The 19,291-nt window shown below is 39.0% G+C and overlaps 1 protein-coding gene across 1 annotated transcript in view; it reads left to right on the forward strand.

Annotated features, from left to right (window-relative positions):
• The first annotated feature begins 8 nt into the window (after positions 1-8).
• KIAA1328 (KIAA1328 ortholog) overlaps positions 9-19,291 on the forward strand; it is a 174,932-nt gene continuing 155,649 nt past the window's right edge. Inside the window, exons 1-5 of the mRNA XM_050913687.1 lie at positions 9-60; positions 3,944-3,979; positions 5,686-5,825; positions 9,839-9,933; positions 18,518-18,633. Coding sequence (XP_050769644.1) covers positions 9-60; positions 3,944-3,979; positions 5,686-5,825; positions 9,839-9,933; positions 18,518-18,633 — 439 coding nt within the window. The remainder of the gene's footprint in view (positions 61-3,943; positions 3,980-5,685; positions 5,826-9,838; positions 9,934-18,517; positions 18,634-19,291) is intronic.

The following is a 19,291-nucleotide window of genomic DNA, read 5'->3' on the forward strand; positions in this document are numbered from 1 at the left end:
GTTTCAAGATGGCGGAGGTGGCCGCCGGGCCGGGCGGTGGCGTTTACTGGAGTCGGGACAGTATCCTTCCGTAGGGTGGGGGCAGCTCGGGGGGGCCTCCGCCCCGGGGCTGTGCTGTGGCGGGGGGCTTGGGCGGCCGGCCGGCCTCTCGGCGGGGTGGCCGGGGCGGGGGTCGGGGCCCGGGGGTCGGTGTGGTTAGGGGAGCGGGGCGGGAGGGTGCGGGCGGGGAAGGGTGTGAGCTGGAGTGGGGGGGGAAGTGGGGGGAGCGGACTGTCAGGGCAGGCGACGGGGGCGTCTGCGTTGGAGTTTTGGTGTAGAGAAGGCTGGAGCCCGTGCGGGGCTGTGGGACGGGTGGGGTTTTGTGGCCGTGGCACTGGAGGTCTGGGGGCTCCACTCGCGAGTGTGGGGGAGCTCGGCCTGGGGAGTGAGGTTGGGCATGCACCTGCGTGCAGGGAGTGGAGAGTTACGTGGGATTTAAAAGCAAAAGTGGCCTGCAAGAGGAGGGAGGGTTGGGTGTCCACGCTCTGTGTGACCTAGCTATGAAGTCCTGGGGGAGGTAAATAAGCAGGAAATGGGGGAACTGGGTTCAGCTTATGGACGCCTGCAAGGGAACCAACAGAGAGAAACTGAGGCTAGAGGCTGAACAGGCAGCAAGAAAAAGATGTATCTTTTGTGACTGGTGTCTAAGCTTGATTACAAGCATAACATTTAGGGTGAGCCTGTGGGGGAGCTGGAGGCTGGAGGGCTCTGTCTGTGAGGGACAAGTGAAAGGCTGTGGTGGCTTCATCTGCAGAAGACATGCAAGCTCCAGTTATGGGAGACTACGTGGGGCTGGACAAGTAGATGGAGTAGGTGGTGGTTGTGGTGTTGGGGATTCAGCCTGTAAAAGCCTGGCTAGAGAGAGGTGCGCTTGCATGGTTCAGAGAACTAGAAGGAGTTGGTATTGATGTTTAGGCTCACATGGCTGGGTTAGAGGCTCAGCTACTTGAAGACATTAGGGTGGAACTGGCAATCTGGCCTGGTGGAAATTTAGGAGCTGACAATTTAGCTATAGATATGAGGGACTTGAGGCATTGCTGTTGCTCACATTGGGAGTGGGATTCCAGCATCAGCTAGAAGTGATTGAAAAGAAGAGTATGTGTGTGTACTCTTGTATTTAGGTTTGATTGCACACTCACTGGAAAAACAATGCACAAATGAAATGGGCCAACCATGCAATAGACTGTTTAGGGAGCATCTTGTTATGATTTCCCATTTGTGTAAAAAAAAAAAAATAAAAAAAATAAAAAAAATTGCCTACAACTTTCTATGTGACGTGATAGGGTGAAGGTTAGTAGTGACATGTCAGATTTATTGCAACACAGTCACTGCTCTGTTCAGTTGTGGAAGTGTTGATGCAGTTACAATGACAGTGGATTTTTATCAATTAACTACTGGGGTGACAGGTTGTTTCCCATGACTAAATATGGTTTCTTGAGCCCAGCAGTGGCCTCATGCATCATGATATTCCAAGGAATGAGGCTCTTCCTGACAACCATTTCCATTTTACATGTTTTTGCAAGTAGGTACTGTTGCCTCTGATCTTGGAAAATTTTAAATACCCAGAAATGCATATGGCACAAGAGCAAATAATAGCGGATGCTTTCAAAAAAGGGAGGTGGGGGTGGGAAATTTGGGAGATGTGGTAATGTTGGTTTAATAGCTTTGGAAAACTGAACTTCTCTCTATAATTGCTGAATACATACAGCATAGCAAGGCAGATGCGCTGTTGCTTGCCATACGGGAGCCATACAGCATCATAAGATGTTCAGTTTCTCCAAAGCCTGTGATGACTGTCTCTGCTGTTGCCTTAAAATTAGCTGTGGTGGTACAAGGTTTATAATGTGTATAGTCACCTTACTGGGAGTCTTGAGAGGCACGTGGCAGTGGATTAATGTTAAATGAGTGATGCTGGTACTGTCCCGAGTCTTTCACTCTGAGACAAGGATGTTGGACCTGTTTATGAATCAGCTCCTGAGTCACTGCAATTTTCAGTCCAGCTGATTAAGGTAACCTGACTTGACCTTGGTTTATTGTAATACACTAGGCTGCAAATCTTGACCGGAGAGTGGTCATGGTAGCTGGGGGTAGTAACAGCAACAGGTTTTACTAATTTTTTTCATCCTGCTATTAGGTATCTATCCACAACAGTGCCAATACTGGAGGCAAACTTCAAAAGCCGAAATGTTGTTTAGGCAAAACTGTTTTATTTCCTGTAGCCGTGTGTTGACATACAGATTAACTGTATGTCAGTTGAAAAAACAATCACCTGTGCTGAAGTTTGTTGTTTCCTGTAGTAGTATGAGTTGAAGATACTCTCCTCAGTGTCCTGCAGATTGCTGTTGTAGTTGTGCTGGCACAGCTATTTGGGCTGGGTTGCGATCCAGACTTGGACTTTTGATCTACCGTGGTGCTTTTTGGAAAGAGGGGGGACAGTGCTTTACTTTCAGAGTTTATTCAGCTTCCTCACCTGGTTCATGGCACAACCCCACAATGTGTTGTGACAGCTAGAGATAGCAGGCTGCTGCTTACAGGTGAAAACAAAAGTGCTTTCAGCGTTTGTAGAGATGGCTTTGACAGCAGTACTAAGTGAACATATTCTCAAACTGGTGTGAGACTGATGCGTGATAATTGTTTACAAGTGATAAAGTGGATCAGCAGGATCACGAGTGAGCCTGCGATCAAGCCCTTCCAGTGTGCCAAGTACCAGTTGTGCGATGGGTAGTGGGTATTGGTTGAATTTGAAGTTGCTGTCCACAGGGGGAGGCTTCTAGGCTGTTGTTAATTTTCTCTACTGTGTGGTAAGTTATTAAATTAAGTTTTTGAGATGGTACTATCAAAATCAAATTTTAGTTAAGGCAAGAGTTTGTATAGGTTAATTGAAATATTTTCACAGTTTGACTTTATTGTATAAAGACAACTGCAAAACCTTAAATGAATTTATCTGTAAACAGTACAGAAATTAGGTAGTTGAGTTAATTGGCCAACCTTAGAAGGCTGAGGAAAGTAAAGGGGTATAAACAAAAGATAGTGGAGCGGAATTTTGTGCCCTGTGCTTTTGTTTTTCACTTTTGTATAATGTGAGTTACTTATGTGGGAATAAAAATCTTTACGTTCTGCTAAATGAAACTGTCGCTTTAAGGAAGACACTATAGTTTACACCCTTCCCTGAAATGTGTTGAGTCCTATTTTTAGTGACTTCTAGGAGGCGAGGATGCAAGTTCAGTGCCTGCTAACATAGCACAAATAATATGGTGCCCTGTCCTTTGTGATTTTTAAGTGTTTTCTGCAGTCAAGTAATTTAATAGTTAAAGCTCTGGGTTATTTGAAAGTTCTTGAAACTTCTTAAAGGAAATCAGCCCTCAGGCTTTCATCTGTTACTCATCATGTGATGATCAGATGAGAATGACCAACTTCCTTTGAAACCTTTTGTGTTTATTCTCATTTAAGTTTCTTAGAATATATTGTACAAAATGTATTTCATCGCAGTATAAATATATACACTATTTTGGAATTTGTCTTCCCTACATATCAAGAGGTTCCTTACATAATGATAACCTGCTCTAATTTAAATAAATATTATTACTTCATTATCTTAGTAATTGCACTTGTAACTGGGGCTGGTCCCTGGGATCTTTTGTGAAGGTGACCTCTAAGATAATCTTTACAGGCTGAAAGTTAATGCACAGTGAAGAAGGAGTAATGCTTTTTGTTCTAGCAATCTGTGTTGTTTGTTTTTTCTAGTCAAGTTTTACTTGCTTTTGGTGCTCCTGAAGCTTGCCAGTTTGTTTTCTTATCAACAGTCTTTTAAAATTAAAAGCCAAAATACTTATTTTTATAGTTCCTTTTAAAGGGCCAGGCTTGCTCTCTTTTTGTTTATTACCTTTAACAAAGCCACATGCAGTTTCTGATGAAGAACAGCCAATGGTATCTCTTTCAGGTATGACCTTCTAATAGCTGTAAACAAAGGTTTTTCCTGCAAATGCTAAACTTTGCAATGTCTTTTCAGGTACGTGGTTTGTGTATGTAAATGTGTAAGGTACACAGTCATCACAAGTTGTAATAGGACATAAAGGATTATAGCAGAGGATTTATGCTCTGCTGATTAGATAAGCATATGGTATAAGATGAACAGTTTCAGGGGAGTTGTTTCTATTGCAGGTACAGCATAGTTTTAGCCAAACTGTAAGGTAAGCTGAATTTTTAATATGGTCTCCAAAGAATGTTGAAGCATTAGAGATGTTCAGGTCTTTTGTAAATTTTGAAGAGAAGAATTAAAAAGAAGATTCATTGTGTAAAGAAAAATCAAATTTTTTTTGATTAGTTCTCTTGACCTTGACTTACTGAGTGCATGCTTGTGTACATCCCTGGGGAAAAGATGGGTGTTCTTAGTTCCCCTTCAGAATTTTTCTAATTGTTTTCAAACACAGCTTTTACAGTGGCACAAGGTCCTGAAAACATATCTGGGGATGATTAGTAAAATTATGTATATGTCCAGAGTATGTCCAGCAGTTACAAATTTTGAGGAATCCTGCTCTCTAGGTTTGGAGTAGCACGGTTGCCCTTCAAAACTACTGGCCAAACAGCTCTATTAAAAATTTCTGCGTGTGTTTTGTAGCTAGCATAGTTCAAGCTGTGTTTTGTAGCTAGCATAGTTCAAGCTAGGCGATGTTAGATCGTTGTACTCTGTGCCCTGGAAAGAAAGCAGTGATCCTAAATGATGGAAATGGATTCACTCTGGGAAATTCTTCCACTTCTGTGGAAGAGAATTTCAGAAACATTGTTTTCCCTTGTGTACGAGCATGAAGACGTTAAAGCTTATAATTTAGTTCTTTCACTTGAATTGCTGGTACACTTCTGAAATTCATTAACCAAATAAATGCAATCTATCTGCTAGTATAAAATCGATATTTTTTGTTCAAAACTTTTTGCACTTCTGAACAGTCAAAACTCAAACCTTGAGGCAGTATCAAGAAGCTATTGGCTTTCATCGGGCCCTGGGAGGTTTTATTGTCACTGTTAGCACTTTATAATTGCAGCACCAGGATTTTCAGTGCTTTCATGTTGTTACCATTGGTAGTGGTGAACTAATTCTAATTATGACAGGAAGCTTTTTACAGATGATCTGTGAAGTGTGAATTGCACTGTTACCTAACTTATATGCCTGGTCCTGAAAGGAACAAACAAGTAGCCTGAGCAATCAGTAGGTTGGCTGTATAACAGAAAAAAGTTATGTTTTATCATATGAATGGTACTTTTAACAGCATCACTGCTGCTTGGTTCCTCATCTTTGAGTGTCAAAGCAGAAGCTCAATTTTACGCTTTTGCATCTTAAACAAACACAGGTTTTTGCATTGAACTTCAGTCAGAAGACAACATGTGTGTTTCAGAATTTACTTTGATGTTCATTGTGGCTGGGTGCAGTTCAGTGCTGTGCACCTCTTTTTCTGCTGATATGTTCATCTCAGTAAAATTTTGTGTGGTGTGAGAGGCTGGGGGGAGCTGCAAACATATACCTGAAATGCTCATTCTTTTCAAAAAGATCTGCTAAGGCAAGGATGCCTTTGTGGAAGTCCTGTTGTAGGAGGCAAGAAGGGTCCCTTTTGACTTCATAATCTGTGTGTTCTGCTTGTCTGTCATCTACAGGAATCTCTACAAAAGGAAATTTAAGAACAATGTATTTGCCAAAATATCAAAAAAGTAAAACTGAGCTAAAGGTGCCTGTAGCTGTTGCTCCTGTTTCCATGGATCCTGTTAGAAGCACAGGAGATCTGACAGGGCAGCAGGTCAGTAAAGACAAAATTCTCTTGCTCTTAAGAGTGCACATAGTAGAAAAATAGCAGAAAATCTCTAGATGAAAACTTTTAAACAGTTTTAGAGTACTATTATTTTTGTGATCTCTTACACTTTTTGCCCATTTATGTGGTGGCTGGCTGGCAAAAATTACTTTTCCACTGAGATTGCTAGCACACCTAAAGAGAACACAGGCTGAATGTGCTAATTTATGTAAGTGGTATGTAACTGGGGCTATGTAAAACAGATTATATGTATTTCTATGTGTGTATGTGTACAGAGAGAGAGTGAGTATAGCTTTGGGTAGCCCCTAGTCTATATGTTACTAGCCAAACACGGAAGAAGTTGTGTTCCAGTCTGTTCGGTTTCATTGCTCTAGTCATATCACTTAGAAACAAGACTTGTAAAATTCTTTTTAGAGACCTTTTTGCTGTGGCTGCTCATGTTAGTAGGGTAAAATCACTTTTTGTTTTTGATAGTAAAAGTTAAAAATGCATCTGAGTGGTAGGAGTAGCTTTGTCAGTTGATATTATCTTTGGTTCTGCTTTGAATTGTCTGGTCTACTCCTGTCACAATAGGAGACACTTTTTCTACAGTTTATTGCATTAGAAATTTCAAAGCAGTGGAGTTTCCTTTGGAAGGTTATTCTGTATTGTGATAGGTATTGTGATATTCAGAAATCTGTTGAGAGATGCCATTTTTCTAGCATGATTTGTATAGTACAGTGACTATGTAAGTCATTTGAGTGCTGTTAGGTATCTTGCCTACTAGTCATCTTGGGCAAGTCTGTAAGTCACTAGGGTTTGGTATCCTCCCACTTACAGGCAGGATCTAAAACTTTTGGCTGCTTCTGAATCACTGTTGTATTATGCTGTTAAATCTTGTTCTTCGTCTGGGCTAAAATGTCCTTCTCTGTCTTCTGTGTGCTGAGTAAATGCCATGTGCCTCATATGTACGTTCAAAAGTCTGATGTGAAGACAGATCACTCAATTCTCATTGCTTTGACAGTGTCATTGCCCTTTGAATCCTTCAGCATGACACTCTAATTAGTATTCATTTTTAGGGCTCCTCCTGGACTTGTCCCTTTCCATTTCTCTGTTTATCAGTACTTGCTTGGAGGAGGCTGGTATGTACATTCACTTTGCAAATGATACTGTTGTGACATGCAGAGAAATTTCACAAATAGCCCCCATTATGCAGAATCTTTATGTAGGAGCATCTCTTCATAAGTTTCTACAAGCCCACTGCCTCATAGATGCCTTCATATGTCACATTAAAATTTGTTTTGTTGTATGATGTGTTGTTTAGAGAATTTTTACTCCTTTTTCCCTGTGAGAGCTGTTGGGGTAGAAATGGACTTTTTTTTTATTGTCAATTTTTTATTTATTATCAGTTATAATATTGACAATAAAATGTGTTCAAAGCTATTTCTCTCTTCTGTCTTTTTTAACCTTCTGTTTTTCTCTTAGCTTGCCAAATCCTCATGGAAACTTTGTACTCTAACTTTGAAGATAAGCTCTGAATTACTTGAAACAAACAGAAAAAATACATTTTACTTGTTATGGAAGAAGAAAATTTTACAAAGTTTTTTTGCAAGGAGTTTTCATCACCAACACAACTCATTTTCTTCAAGGTGTTGTGTGTGTGTCTAGGGAGAGCCGATTGCTTTACTTTAACATACTTTACACTGTTGTACTGATAGGTAGCTCACCATTACGATTTACTAGAATCCTCTTTTGAAGAGAATGGATTGAATTTTGCTCTAATATGAATCTTGGCAGACCTGATTTACCTTTTCTTCATTCAGATAGACTTGAGTACCACAAAGGAGGATGAGAGTTTTGGAGAAGACTTCAAAAAGGTCTTGTTAGCTCTGGAGCTTTTCTGGTACTTTTAATAAATCAGTGGTTTGCTATACTGGTCTTGACCAAAATTTCCCATCTTCCTACTTCCTGTTTGACAGAAGTTGTCTGCTTCTCTCATGCAAATTGTCATCTTCCAAGGTGTAGTTTATAAAACGAAAGAATCTTCCATTTTGTTGTACATTTCATCCAGAAAATACCGAGTTACGAAACTGTGTTCTACCTTGAGCTGTGTGCAAAGGACAGAAATCTGGAAAAAGGAGATACAGTCTTGGCCTCTATCTCATTTGTCATCTTGTTTTGATGGTGGAGCTGTTGCTATGCATAATCCCATAGCTTCATTTTGACATGTTATGGTACAAGCCTGCCTTTGAGAATTTTTTGTGTGCCATCTATCCATACCTGTGGATGATACAAAAAAAGCACAGACTAAGTTTTCAGATTTTCCTCTCCATCCCATAAATGTTTGTCTGACACTATGTACATAGGTTTGAGTAATAGCTTGACGTACCTTCTGTTAAAATCTCCTTCACTAATGTGATCAAGCTTCTGCCTCTTTTTTTCAGTGAAAAATATCCTGTTAACTTTTTATTTTTCTTAAAAAATTTCCATCATCTAGCTGCTAAAAAAAATCATTTTCAGACATTTTTAGCATGGGAAATGAAAATCCTTCAACCATATGTTTAGTTCTCTTCATTTGTATGACTGCAAATAGCATATGTTTGGGAAGGAAACTGTGAAATCAAATGTCCCCTTGAAAAGCCCTGAAGTGTAATTTGCCTTGTGAAACACCATTTTTTATTTCCACCCCCCACCCCCGGAAAATACATTGAAGTTAAAATAAGAGTGTACTGAAGGGTCAGGTGGGTATAACGTGAGTCTGTATAAAATCATCACCTCTTTCAAAAGCGACATAGTCCTTTAATTGTTTCAAACCACTGTTCAAGAAGCAATTAGCTAAGAGTGGAAGGGGGCACTTCCTCTCTGTGTGTAGATCAGCTGCTATTACTGCTAATGAGGGGAGAGAAGCCCAGTGTTTGCTTTGTATGCTCAGAGGTTGTTCTGTGCTGTATTGTGTTAACTTGGTCAAACTGTAAGGCATTTGGTAGCATTCTTGTATCTCATGTTAAGTACTGTATGCACTTGGGGAGGTTTGTAATATTTGTAGGTTTGTAAAAGTCTAAACTGAAAATAAATAAGTCAGATTAAGTAGAAATATTTAAACTTGCCAAAATCTTGGACAGAAGAGCATAGCTCTTATTGCTGCTTTCATCTTAGGATTCTTATTTTGTGCTTAGCGCTAGCACTGGAGAACTGAGCCACCAATGACAGAAATTTTTGATAAATAAAAACAATTTGGAACTTAGAACTGTTTCCTGCTTGGAAACACCCAGAATAGGTAATGCCCGTCACCTCAATAATGCAAGGGACTGTTGCAAACACGAACAGCAATATGCCCTCTGCTGGACATTGATAACAAATACTGCAGTTCTCAGCGTGATAAAGGAATGCATTAAAAGAACTGAAGTACTGGAGTACGTTAAAGGTTTGTTTTGAGAAGGAGTAGTAAGTACGAAGGTAGCAAATAAGTGAGTAAAACCAAATGATAGCGATGCGTGAACGGGTGTGTACTTTTCTGTGTATTAAAAAAATCCTTTGAAATAAGGACTTACCATCTACTAACAATGTATTGCATACCTTTTTTGCTGTTTTGCATGCTTTGGTCGTAAACGTTAAGGCAGAATGTTTTTTTTCCTTACTCTTTATTTTAGGATCCTAATATAATTAAGTTTAAACTTGGATTTGGATATCACTGCACTAGATTTCCAAGTCACGAGAACCTACTGTCCTTTGTCTAGTATGAATCAATGAATTGAGTGTGTCTTAAAACTTCACCCAACATGTTTAGTATTGAGGCAAGCAGCTTGCATTTGAATTACAAGTCTCTTAAAAGAATTCTCCACAATTTGGTAATTTGTTTCACTGAACTGTACTTACATTTTAAAAAATATCTATTATATTTCCAGTTGAAATTTGTCTACTTTCAACTTCTAATTACTAGGTCTTGAAATGCTTTTAATATCTTATGAAATATTTACTCTCCTTTAAAGAGTACTTTCTAAAATGTTACTTTAAATTTTCAGATCACTAATGAAGGAGGAATGAAGAGTGCTTCTTTAAAGGATTTGTGTCCTGAGGACAAGAGGCGCATTGCAAACTTAATTAAAGAACTTGCCAGGTAAGAATACGCATCACCTGAAAATGCATTACGTTTAAGGAGAGTCATTCCTCTAATTAACATCAAGCAATCTAGAACTGCATTATGGAAGTGAATAGTTGCATAAGGTAATTTTTCTTTCTGGAAGTGGTATGAACAGTGAAGCAGCCTGATTGGTTTTTCCTTGCTTCCTGACCCCAAATCCCCTAAATGTATTGAAAACAAGAGCCAAAGTTTTGTGACCTGCAGTAGTTCATCCATATAAACCTAGTCACAGTTTTGTTTGCTGCTTGTATCATGTGCTTTAAATAAACACATGTTGTCTTTCGGAAATGACAAACTTTGTTGTTACGAAACTTTGTAGTGTTTATTTGTCAGGGGTAAGCTTTTATATGGAATGCCACGTTAAAGGTGAATTGGCGATCTTGTGGCTGAAACATGTTAATCAGTACTTGTCTGTGTTTGCACATGTGGAACAATAGAGTCCAGTGTAATTTTAACTTACCTAGCCAAACTTTCTTTTACTTTGATTAATTTCTTCAAGTTCTCCCTATTCTTTGAAAGGAGAGGCAGAAATAGTGCAAGTTTCTCAGCTTTAGCAAAAGGTTTTTTCTAAATTTCATTCCAGTGCTAGTTGCATTCATGAAGATAAATGATGTGAAAAATAGGTTTAATTTGAGTGAGGAGATTTTTCTCCCCCTCTGTGTCCCTAACAGTTCAGAATCTCTGGAAATCTGCTTCTTACATAGTGGCTGTAAAATTGAGAAGGAGCGTATGGGATTTTGGCAGGTTTTCACACAACATCAGAGGGGAAAGTCTCGTGAGATGATCTCAGGTCCTTTGGGCTAAAAGTTAGTGTCCATACTAAGAATTTATAAAGGCAAAGTTTTTCTAGGACAAAATGCAGATTCTCAGGTATCAATGAAATGCTTTTTGCCATAAATTTCATATGTCTGTGCAATAATTGGCAAGCATTACTGTCCTTTTTATACAGGAAAATTTGGGCAGAGAAATTAAGTTACTTGCTCAAGGTCATGCAATAAGTCTCTGGTGCAGCTAGGAATATTTTCTCTCTGATTATCCTTATCCAATGGACCATTTTGCATGCTAATAATTTGTACCAATATAGAATTTCTTGCTATACAGTATTTTAGTAATTTCTGAAGTTCTTCATGCTTGCAACTCTATTTTATCCTACCTCATGTGTTAGAAAATGCGTAGTTAAGGCTGTCATAAAGAGTAGATTGCTGGGAAGCCTGGTTACAAATTGTCAGATGTTGGAGCTATTCGGACACTGTTGCCACTGTTGATATATAGAGGTATATTCTAATATTAAAACAAGCCTTTTATTACGTTGTTCCTCATAATACACTGCTCCCTAGTGAGTAGTAGTACACTAACTCATTTGAGCATGGGATTCTTCTTAAATCTCAGATGCTGTGATTTTTCCCTGAGGACAGTTTGATATTTCTGCCTGACATTTCTTTGAAGAAAAATAGAAGGTGCAGCAACATTAATTTTGAAAAGTAAAATTAGTGGAACACTATTATTTTATACTTAGCTCTCTTTTATTTTTAAACCTAATCATATTTTTATTGGATGTAATTAAAAGTCCTTTGCAGAGTAATAGGGAAGTTGAACTTTAATTCCGCTCACCTCGTCACTTTTTTAAAACTCTCCATAATTTTCATCCCTAGTTGTGCAGTGATGGAGGGTTTTTACATGCAGTAGAACATTCTTTGCTATTTCAGAGGAAAAAAAAGAACCAGCAGAATGCTGAAAGTTTTCCAGGAAGACTGTCCTGCAGTAAATACTTGGAATAATAAAGATCTCACTTGGCTAGAGCTATATTTCACTGTTCCTTATTTTGCTACTGGTTATGAATGAAAATGATGCTAGTTGGGACTAATTCCTGCACGTTTATTGCAGGATGGTGGACAGAAATAGATTGGTCAATAACTGTCTGCATGAAGGCTGTTGTAAAGTGGAAAATTCTGTCTGCGTGGAAACCAGTAGCAAAACATGATTAATTCCTGGGGCTTAAATTTCAACCCAGTCTTGCTTGAGCAGTTCGGGATATTGGTCTTTCCCCTGACTTCTGCGACTGCTGAAGGAGAGCTAACGTATTTTTCTTTCTCTTCCTGTTTTTTCTTCTCTTCCTCCAACTCTCATTCCCAATGCACTTTTGAACATTGGGAAAGTGTGTGCCTGTGCATTAGGTAATATGCTGCAGTGTCAGACTTTGTCTTGGTGTGAGTAAATTTTAATGCTGGCTACATTATTATCCTTTCCTTTGAAAAAAGTCAGTTACTGGGTTGTAATGCTCTGCTGCTGGGGATTCCAGTGGCTGACATCACGTTAGCTGTAGGGACTTTATGAAATTGAATTTTGAGACAGGGTCGAAAGAAAGGACTCAGCTGTATCCTTTCTAATCCTCCTTTCTTGGCTAAATAATCTTAGTTTTTGCTCTGTGCTGCCACCTGTAAATTTAACCATTATTTTGCCTTTCTTTGAACATATCCAGTTTATCTTCCCTCTTAAGGTGAAAAGAGAGAGGCAAACTGGATCCAAAGTTTAAAAGACTTGAATGTTGTGAATTTGAACTTTTTTCTATTGTGCCAGCAGATTCTTTTCAAATTGTTTTTGTATGGGAATTTCTGAGTAGAATGAGTCATGCCCGTGAATGCCAAAGTGCTTTGTGAGTAAATGGGAAATTCTTGAGTGTGATCAGCCATTATTTTCAAAAACAACCAGCATGGCACCTTTGTGTTTTCAGCAAGGTGCTGCTGGTGTGGTGGTGAAAGTGGCAGGCACGGTAAGAGCAAATTTTAGCTCTCCCTGCAAGCAGAGTCCTTTCAACATGCAAAAAAGACTTTCTCAGAGCTTTTATTGCTGCAGGCTGCTCCTGAAGCAATCATCAGCTTATGTAATGAAATGAGCAGTGACATGGTGAAGACACTGAAAGATTCCTACCCTCGTACTCTGCGCCAATGTCAGGACACAGCCTCTTTCAAGAGGGAGCAGCGCAGGGTCTTCTGGGACCTAGCCAGTCGACTGTTCAGCCTTAAGGACTTGCTAGACGCCATACTGAGAATGGTTACAAAGTATTCTGGAATGAAATATTTTAAGTGATATGCAGATCTTGAGAGCTCGCTCTGTCTTGGCATTTGGCTGAATGGAGAGGGTCATAACTTCCTTTGCAGAGAGAGTGAATGTGTGTGTGCTTGCAAGCATTCACCTCACTCCTAACTGATATATAGCCATAGTACTGTGGCTTTCTGGCTCCTACTATGACATGTACATCATAAATACTTCTTCCCTGCCTGCACAGTTCACATATGCCTGTACGGCTCACATATGCAATTTGCTTTTGAATGAACAGAGGCATTGATTAAGAGATGTAGAATGGTTCATGAAAGTTTAATTTTTGTTTTTAGTGGTGAGAACTGGTATCTAACTACTTTGTACTCTTTCTTTCTTTCTTCAGATAAGATAAACATGGAGAAAGCTGGCTCCCTGTTGTCTTTGCAAACAAATCTGTGAAAGCAATTTAGGTAGAAAGGTATCATAATGCCCTTATCTACCCAAGGGAGGGAGTGATTGCCCTTTTCAAATGAGATACAAGATGGTTTTTACTATCAGATTAGTGTCTTTCTGGCAAAGACCACTGGCATGCCCAGAATGACTTGTACCCGGCAGCTAGTAAAACAGCCTTTAGACAGCCCTTTGTTCCTTATTCAGAAAATCCTTCCTCCTTCCCAAGACCTTGGATTCCTAAACCCTCTGGGATGCTAGTCTTTTCTACTGGCATTGCTTTATGTGGACTTTTTATCCTGATATGAAGATGAAATTGACCAACTAAAATTGAAATTTTCCAACAAAGAGTGAAAATGGGAAGCAAAACAGAAGGTTAATTTGGTTACAGAACTGGAAACCATTACAGAGGAGGACAGTAAAACTATTGTAGTATATATCTGCTGTTTAAGTGTTTTTCTTCCAGCACTTAGGATCTTTGAAGGACAACTTGCCTGTGGAAGCCCATATTACAAGTCTGCAGTGTTTGGCCTCTTGGGTTGCCTTCTCTCCTGGGTTACACTACCTCATATTTAACCAAATTGTTACCTGGCTTTAACTTCAATGTCAAGATCTTTTCTTCTTTTATTTTGTGTGCTACTTTAGGACCAATATTGTGCTGTAGTTCTCTTAATTGGTCAGGCAGTGAGACTGCAAATGAGATATCCTTAAGCTTGTGTGGAAATTACTTCTTGTTGATAGGTAAAGCATGCCTAGGATTATTGTATTGCCAACCACACTTACGTTTTGTGCTTAAAAAGTCATTTGTAGCTATAAATTCATGCTGTGAGATCTAGTTTTGTATTTTGCAAGTTGCATATCATAAAATTTATCCATTGTGCAGCAATTTCAATTATGTTTAGGGATCATTGGGTATTTTTGTTATTTTTTTTAATTTATACAAACTGCCCATGATACTTGAGTGAAATGTATCAGATTTGTGAACAGTGTCCTTAGACAAAAATGCTGCCATTCTCTCTTCCTGCAGTGCTGGTATTAAAAGTCACTTTTTTGTTCAGTTCTGCGAGAGGCATGTTGTGATCAACTCTGGCATGAAAACTTCTTGTTTCATCTTTTTGGAGCACAGCTTTTACTTGGAATACCTGATTTCATTCCATGATTTCTCTGTGTGCTGGACTCTGCATGATGCCCTTATCTTGGTCCTTGCTCCATTTTTCCTCCCCCTGTGGTCTTGCCTGTTCCAGATGCCATTCTTTGCTCGGAATTTAAAACTTGTGGTTTTCGAGAATGGTCACCAAAATACTTTCATCTTTGCTAGCTAGTTGGCAGACTGATACCAGGTGAGTGTTCCCTAAAAGATAAATGTTCCCGGCTGATCAGTGAAGTTTACAGTGTCTCTGTGTCTGCTTTTTGTGTATTTTGTCTTCTGTCTTAACTTGCTCAGCCACAGTTCTTAATGCATTCAGACTTCTCTTGGTAAAAGCTCAATTTTTTCTAACATTTTTAAAAAATGGAAAACACTGTTTTTAATTGCTTTTTCAGCTCTTCTTTTCTTTTGTAAAGATTGTAAGTGCCTTCAGTTGGGAAGAGTTCTTTTGAGTTTTGTCCATAGTGTAGTGTTGATGTGAGTATTATCATGGCTCTTTCTTGTGCATGCCAGTTTTTCATTAGACAAATAAAACTTGAAGTGCTGTTGACCTGTGCAGTGCTTCAAAAATTCCACGTAGAGAGCATCAATCCTGCTTACTCAGTGGAATGAGTCAGTGTCATCAGCAAACTTGTTGATCAATTCCTTCTTCAGATCGGACAGTCAGAACTACTAGTATCAGCAGTGGACTTGGGAGCACACTATAATAATTGGAACTGGTGAATTAGGAATTAATTTTAACCCTAAGGCTGATGTCCTAGGAGGGATTTGTCAATATATCTGCATTATGAATTTTTTTTTCCTACAGAGGCTCGTGTAAAATAAAATTAAAATCTTTTAGGTGTGTCTAGAATTACATAAGCTTTGAAGTCTTGAATTTAAAACAAATCTTGAACAAAGATGGTGTATATCCCATGACACAAGATAGGTGAATGTAAATTGCATGGAAGAAAATGTTGCGGGCACCGAACAGCAGGAATAGTTCTACTGATTTGTCATCTTCGCTCTCAGCTGTAAGTCCTCTATATGTTCCTGGAAACAACGATAACTGAGCTGGGCACCAGTGTGTTGCACAATGGAGCAGTTGTGCCCTTTGTAGTTGTGGTGCGTTCATTCTTTCACTGCTCTTCTCTGACCACAAGCGGATGAAAAGCGGGTGAAAATCCTTTTGAGGAGCATTATGAGCCTTCTAATATTTCTGTATGGCATCAGTGAAGTCCTTCCTTGTTCTGCTAAAAATCATCTGTTCTTTACTGCCAGAAGGCAAAGAAATAAGTATATAAAAAAATCTCACTGAGCTATATATAGGATGTGACATAAATCCAGCATAATCTGATGACATTCTTGTATTCCTTTTCTCTAACTTCCTTTTGCCACCTTCTGTGAGTAACTGTCTTCTATATCTCGCCTGCCATTTATGGGCTGTCTCCTGCTTTGTGATACATAAACACATACTGCCACATTTCTTCTAAGATCACTTACTGTTCTCAGTCATTTACTGCATAAGATATGTGGCACAATATATTCATGTGTCTGGGAGTATGACAGCTTGCTGTGATCTGTGTTAAATACAAACAGAGCACGTGAATGTGATGCAGACTGATACAAGCAGCAAATCACAGAATCTAAAGATGGGTAAAACCTGCTAGGTTTAGTCTAATTTCTCTACTGCTCTGTTCTTTCTTACCTTCTCTTATTTTCTTATACTGTTGTTTGATTTTACTATTCTTAGGTGCCAGCATGGCCCAGTGTTTCGGTTGTCCCGAACCTGTTTCTAATGCAGCAACACTCCTGCAGTTAGTAAGCAAGCTTCCTTCCTTATATAGTGCCCTGGAAATGATACGTGTCCTCTCTTTCCCTTCTGATCTTTTTTTTTTCCCCTATTCTTGTTTCCTTCCTGTCTTTCATCTACATGGTCATTGCTGTCTTCCTTGTTTTTTTCTAATTGATGCTTTTTATTCTCTGTTCTCTACTTTTTTTCTTTTTACCCTAAGAAACAGGAAGCATTCTTGCATCTTTCACTGATTATGTGAAGGAAGGTCATATATGAATTACATGAAGGAAGGTCATATATGAATTACATGAAGGAAGGTCGTATATGCTGTAGTCACTTACCTGATTGCTCTAGATTCGGAGAAAACAAACTGGTTGTGGTTAGATGCAAAAGCCTGGGTCTGCAGCCTGTGGCGTATGTACCGTAGTTGTAACTGCATTGGGGAGCAAGGATGTATGGTAGATAGTTTTCCGAAGTTTGTTGCCTGCTTAACTAAGGAGTACATAGATGTTGGGATGGATCCAGAGTTAATATGGCTGGTTCCTTTTTCATTGTTTATTTTCTGATGTGTGCACACCCCTTTTGACAGCCTTTGAGTGGAGGGAAAGGGGCCTAGGAATGAGTTGATGAATACTGCCGGGGACAGGTTTGTAAATGAGACCATAAGTATATGAATAGTAGAATGCTTTTATGCTAAATCCATGTCTTTTTTGTGTAATTTAGAAACTTTCCAATTAATAGTTTGTTCCAAGCTTTCAAACAGCTCTAATTTACAAAATTTGATTATATGCTGTATGTTGTTTTTTTCCCTCCAGGTTTGTAGAGAAAAGCTGTGAGTTTCAGTATTATTAATTATTTCCAACTTCAAGCAGTCTGCTCGAGCTGTTGTGGGAAGGGCCGTAGGTTGATCTTACAGTTGGGGAATGCTGCCTGTCTATAGTTCACCCCAGGGGGGTGACCCAATTGTGGTATTGATGGTTTTTCCACTGGAATATCAAAACAAATCTGTGCCCTCTTAAGGGAAGCATCATGATGTCAAATGGATGGCTCAGTCCCTAAATGCAGTTCTCTGTTAAGAATGTCAATGAGTCTGATGAGATGAGGGGAAGGCTTAGTCCAAAGTCTATATAAATTTTTTTAATATTTTTTTCCCCCCTTTCCCCTTCCTATAGGATTGTTCCACTTAAAGGAAGTTAAAATTGAAGTTTTCTGAAAGTTGTACTGCTTTGGTCTCCTGTCACATGTGTTGTGGCAGCTGTTTCATCATCGTAAAAGACTGAACTTTAAGAGCCTTCAGCAACAGAAATTGCCTAAGTGCAGAGCAATAATATTTATTAGTCTAAGCTCATTACTTAATATTTTTGTAGAGCTTTTATAGAACCATGATTCTAAGCCGTGTTTTTTAGCATAGTTACAGGATCATCTCTGCATAATGGTCTTCTTGTCTACGTGATACCAGAATAATTGTTTTTACAGGCTGCTCTTGAGGTACAGAATAAATGATCATTGTAAACCTTTCTCACATTGTCATCTTTTAATCTTGATCCAATTATTTACACTGAGTAGCAAGATACAGGGTGCCATGGCCCAGACAGAAAGGAAAATTTACTCCTGCAGCTTGATATTTTAAAATCCCCAGAAGAGGACAAACTGTTTTGTTTGGAGAAAATGAATAAGAAAAATGATTCCTTTCCTGGACTTATATTTGACCAGTAAATGTGAAAGAAGGATTAGTTTATAGATTAAGAAACAGAAAAGTTTTTCAATTTCCTTCCTGTCTCAGCAGCTAAGCTTTCCCATTTGAGTTGTCTGCCTACATGCCCTAAGCTTGTAAGGATCCCAGTGTGTCTTCATTGTGGCTTCAGGGAATCAGACTGCACAAATCTAATTGTGGGTTCAGGTCCTTACTTTGTTGTTCCATGCTGCCCATTAATGTGCATGTACTCTAGTGAGACCAGTGTCTTTGAAAAAATAATGTGTTGCATAAAGTCATATGCATCTTCCAGTGTAATATAATAAAATAAACATTATGAGGAACTAACCTGTTTAAGGGTGGAGAGGGTGATATCCATTTACCTGGAAAGTGGAGGAGTTGCAAGTCAGGCACTGTGGTTATGGGCATATGTTTTATTTCTCTCATTCCTTTTCAGGGTAAGTGAAGAAAAGGAGGTGACAGAAGAACGGCTGAAAGCTGAACAGGAGTCATTTGAGAAGAAGATCAGACAGCTAGAGGAACAGAATGAACTTATCATCAAGGAAAGGGAAGATATCCTTTAAAAATATGTGCAGGGGCTCACTGTCTGAAATTAAAAGTGAACTACAGAGAAATAATTGTTCTAATTTATGGCAGAGAATAAATCTGCATGTGCTGCCATTCAAAAGCAATCAGAGATGACTTGTCAGCGTGTGACGCTGGTTCATTTGAGCTTAAAACTGCCATCCAGCTGTTCCTATGATGTTGTTTTGCTATGAAATAGGTATTTATCAACTAAAAATGACAATAAGGAATTTATGCATTAAAATATGGTTATAGATTTATTTTTTTTACTTAATCCTGTTAGGTGGTTGTAGTTGAGGTCTAAAACTTGCATGGTATTCCAGTACTCTCCATGTCCAGAGACAGGCAACTTACACTGAAGGCATTTAAACTGTATATATGTACTAGGGGGTTTAGCCAGTTCAGACTGGTTTTGGTGTAGCTTTTGTTTGGTTGGTTTTTAAAGTTAGCTGATTCTCTTTTCTTACAGGCTGTGACTTCCATTTTTGTTGAGCTGCATATGCTTAGTCCCAATCCTGGAATATCACATGCAAAGTTGATGTTGCAGGAATTACAATTTTCCTTCAGTGTGGTGTGATGGAGCTTTCCAAAATTCTCTTGTTCGTTTCTCTTTCAAATCTTTGATGTTGATGCTTTCTTGTTTAAT

The sequence above is a fragment of the Gymnogyps californianus genome, chromosome Z (genome assembly GCF_018139145.2).
Source record: "Gymnogyps californianus isolate 813 chromosome Z, ASM1813914v2, whole genome shotgun sequence".
NCBI classification, from domain to species: domain Eukaryota; kingdom Metazoa; phylum Chordata; class Aves; order Accipitriformes; family Cathartidae; genus Gymnogyps; species Gymnogyps californianus.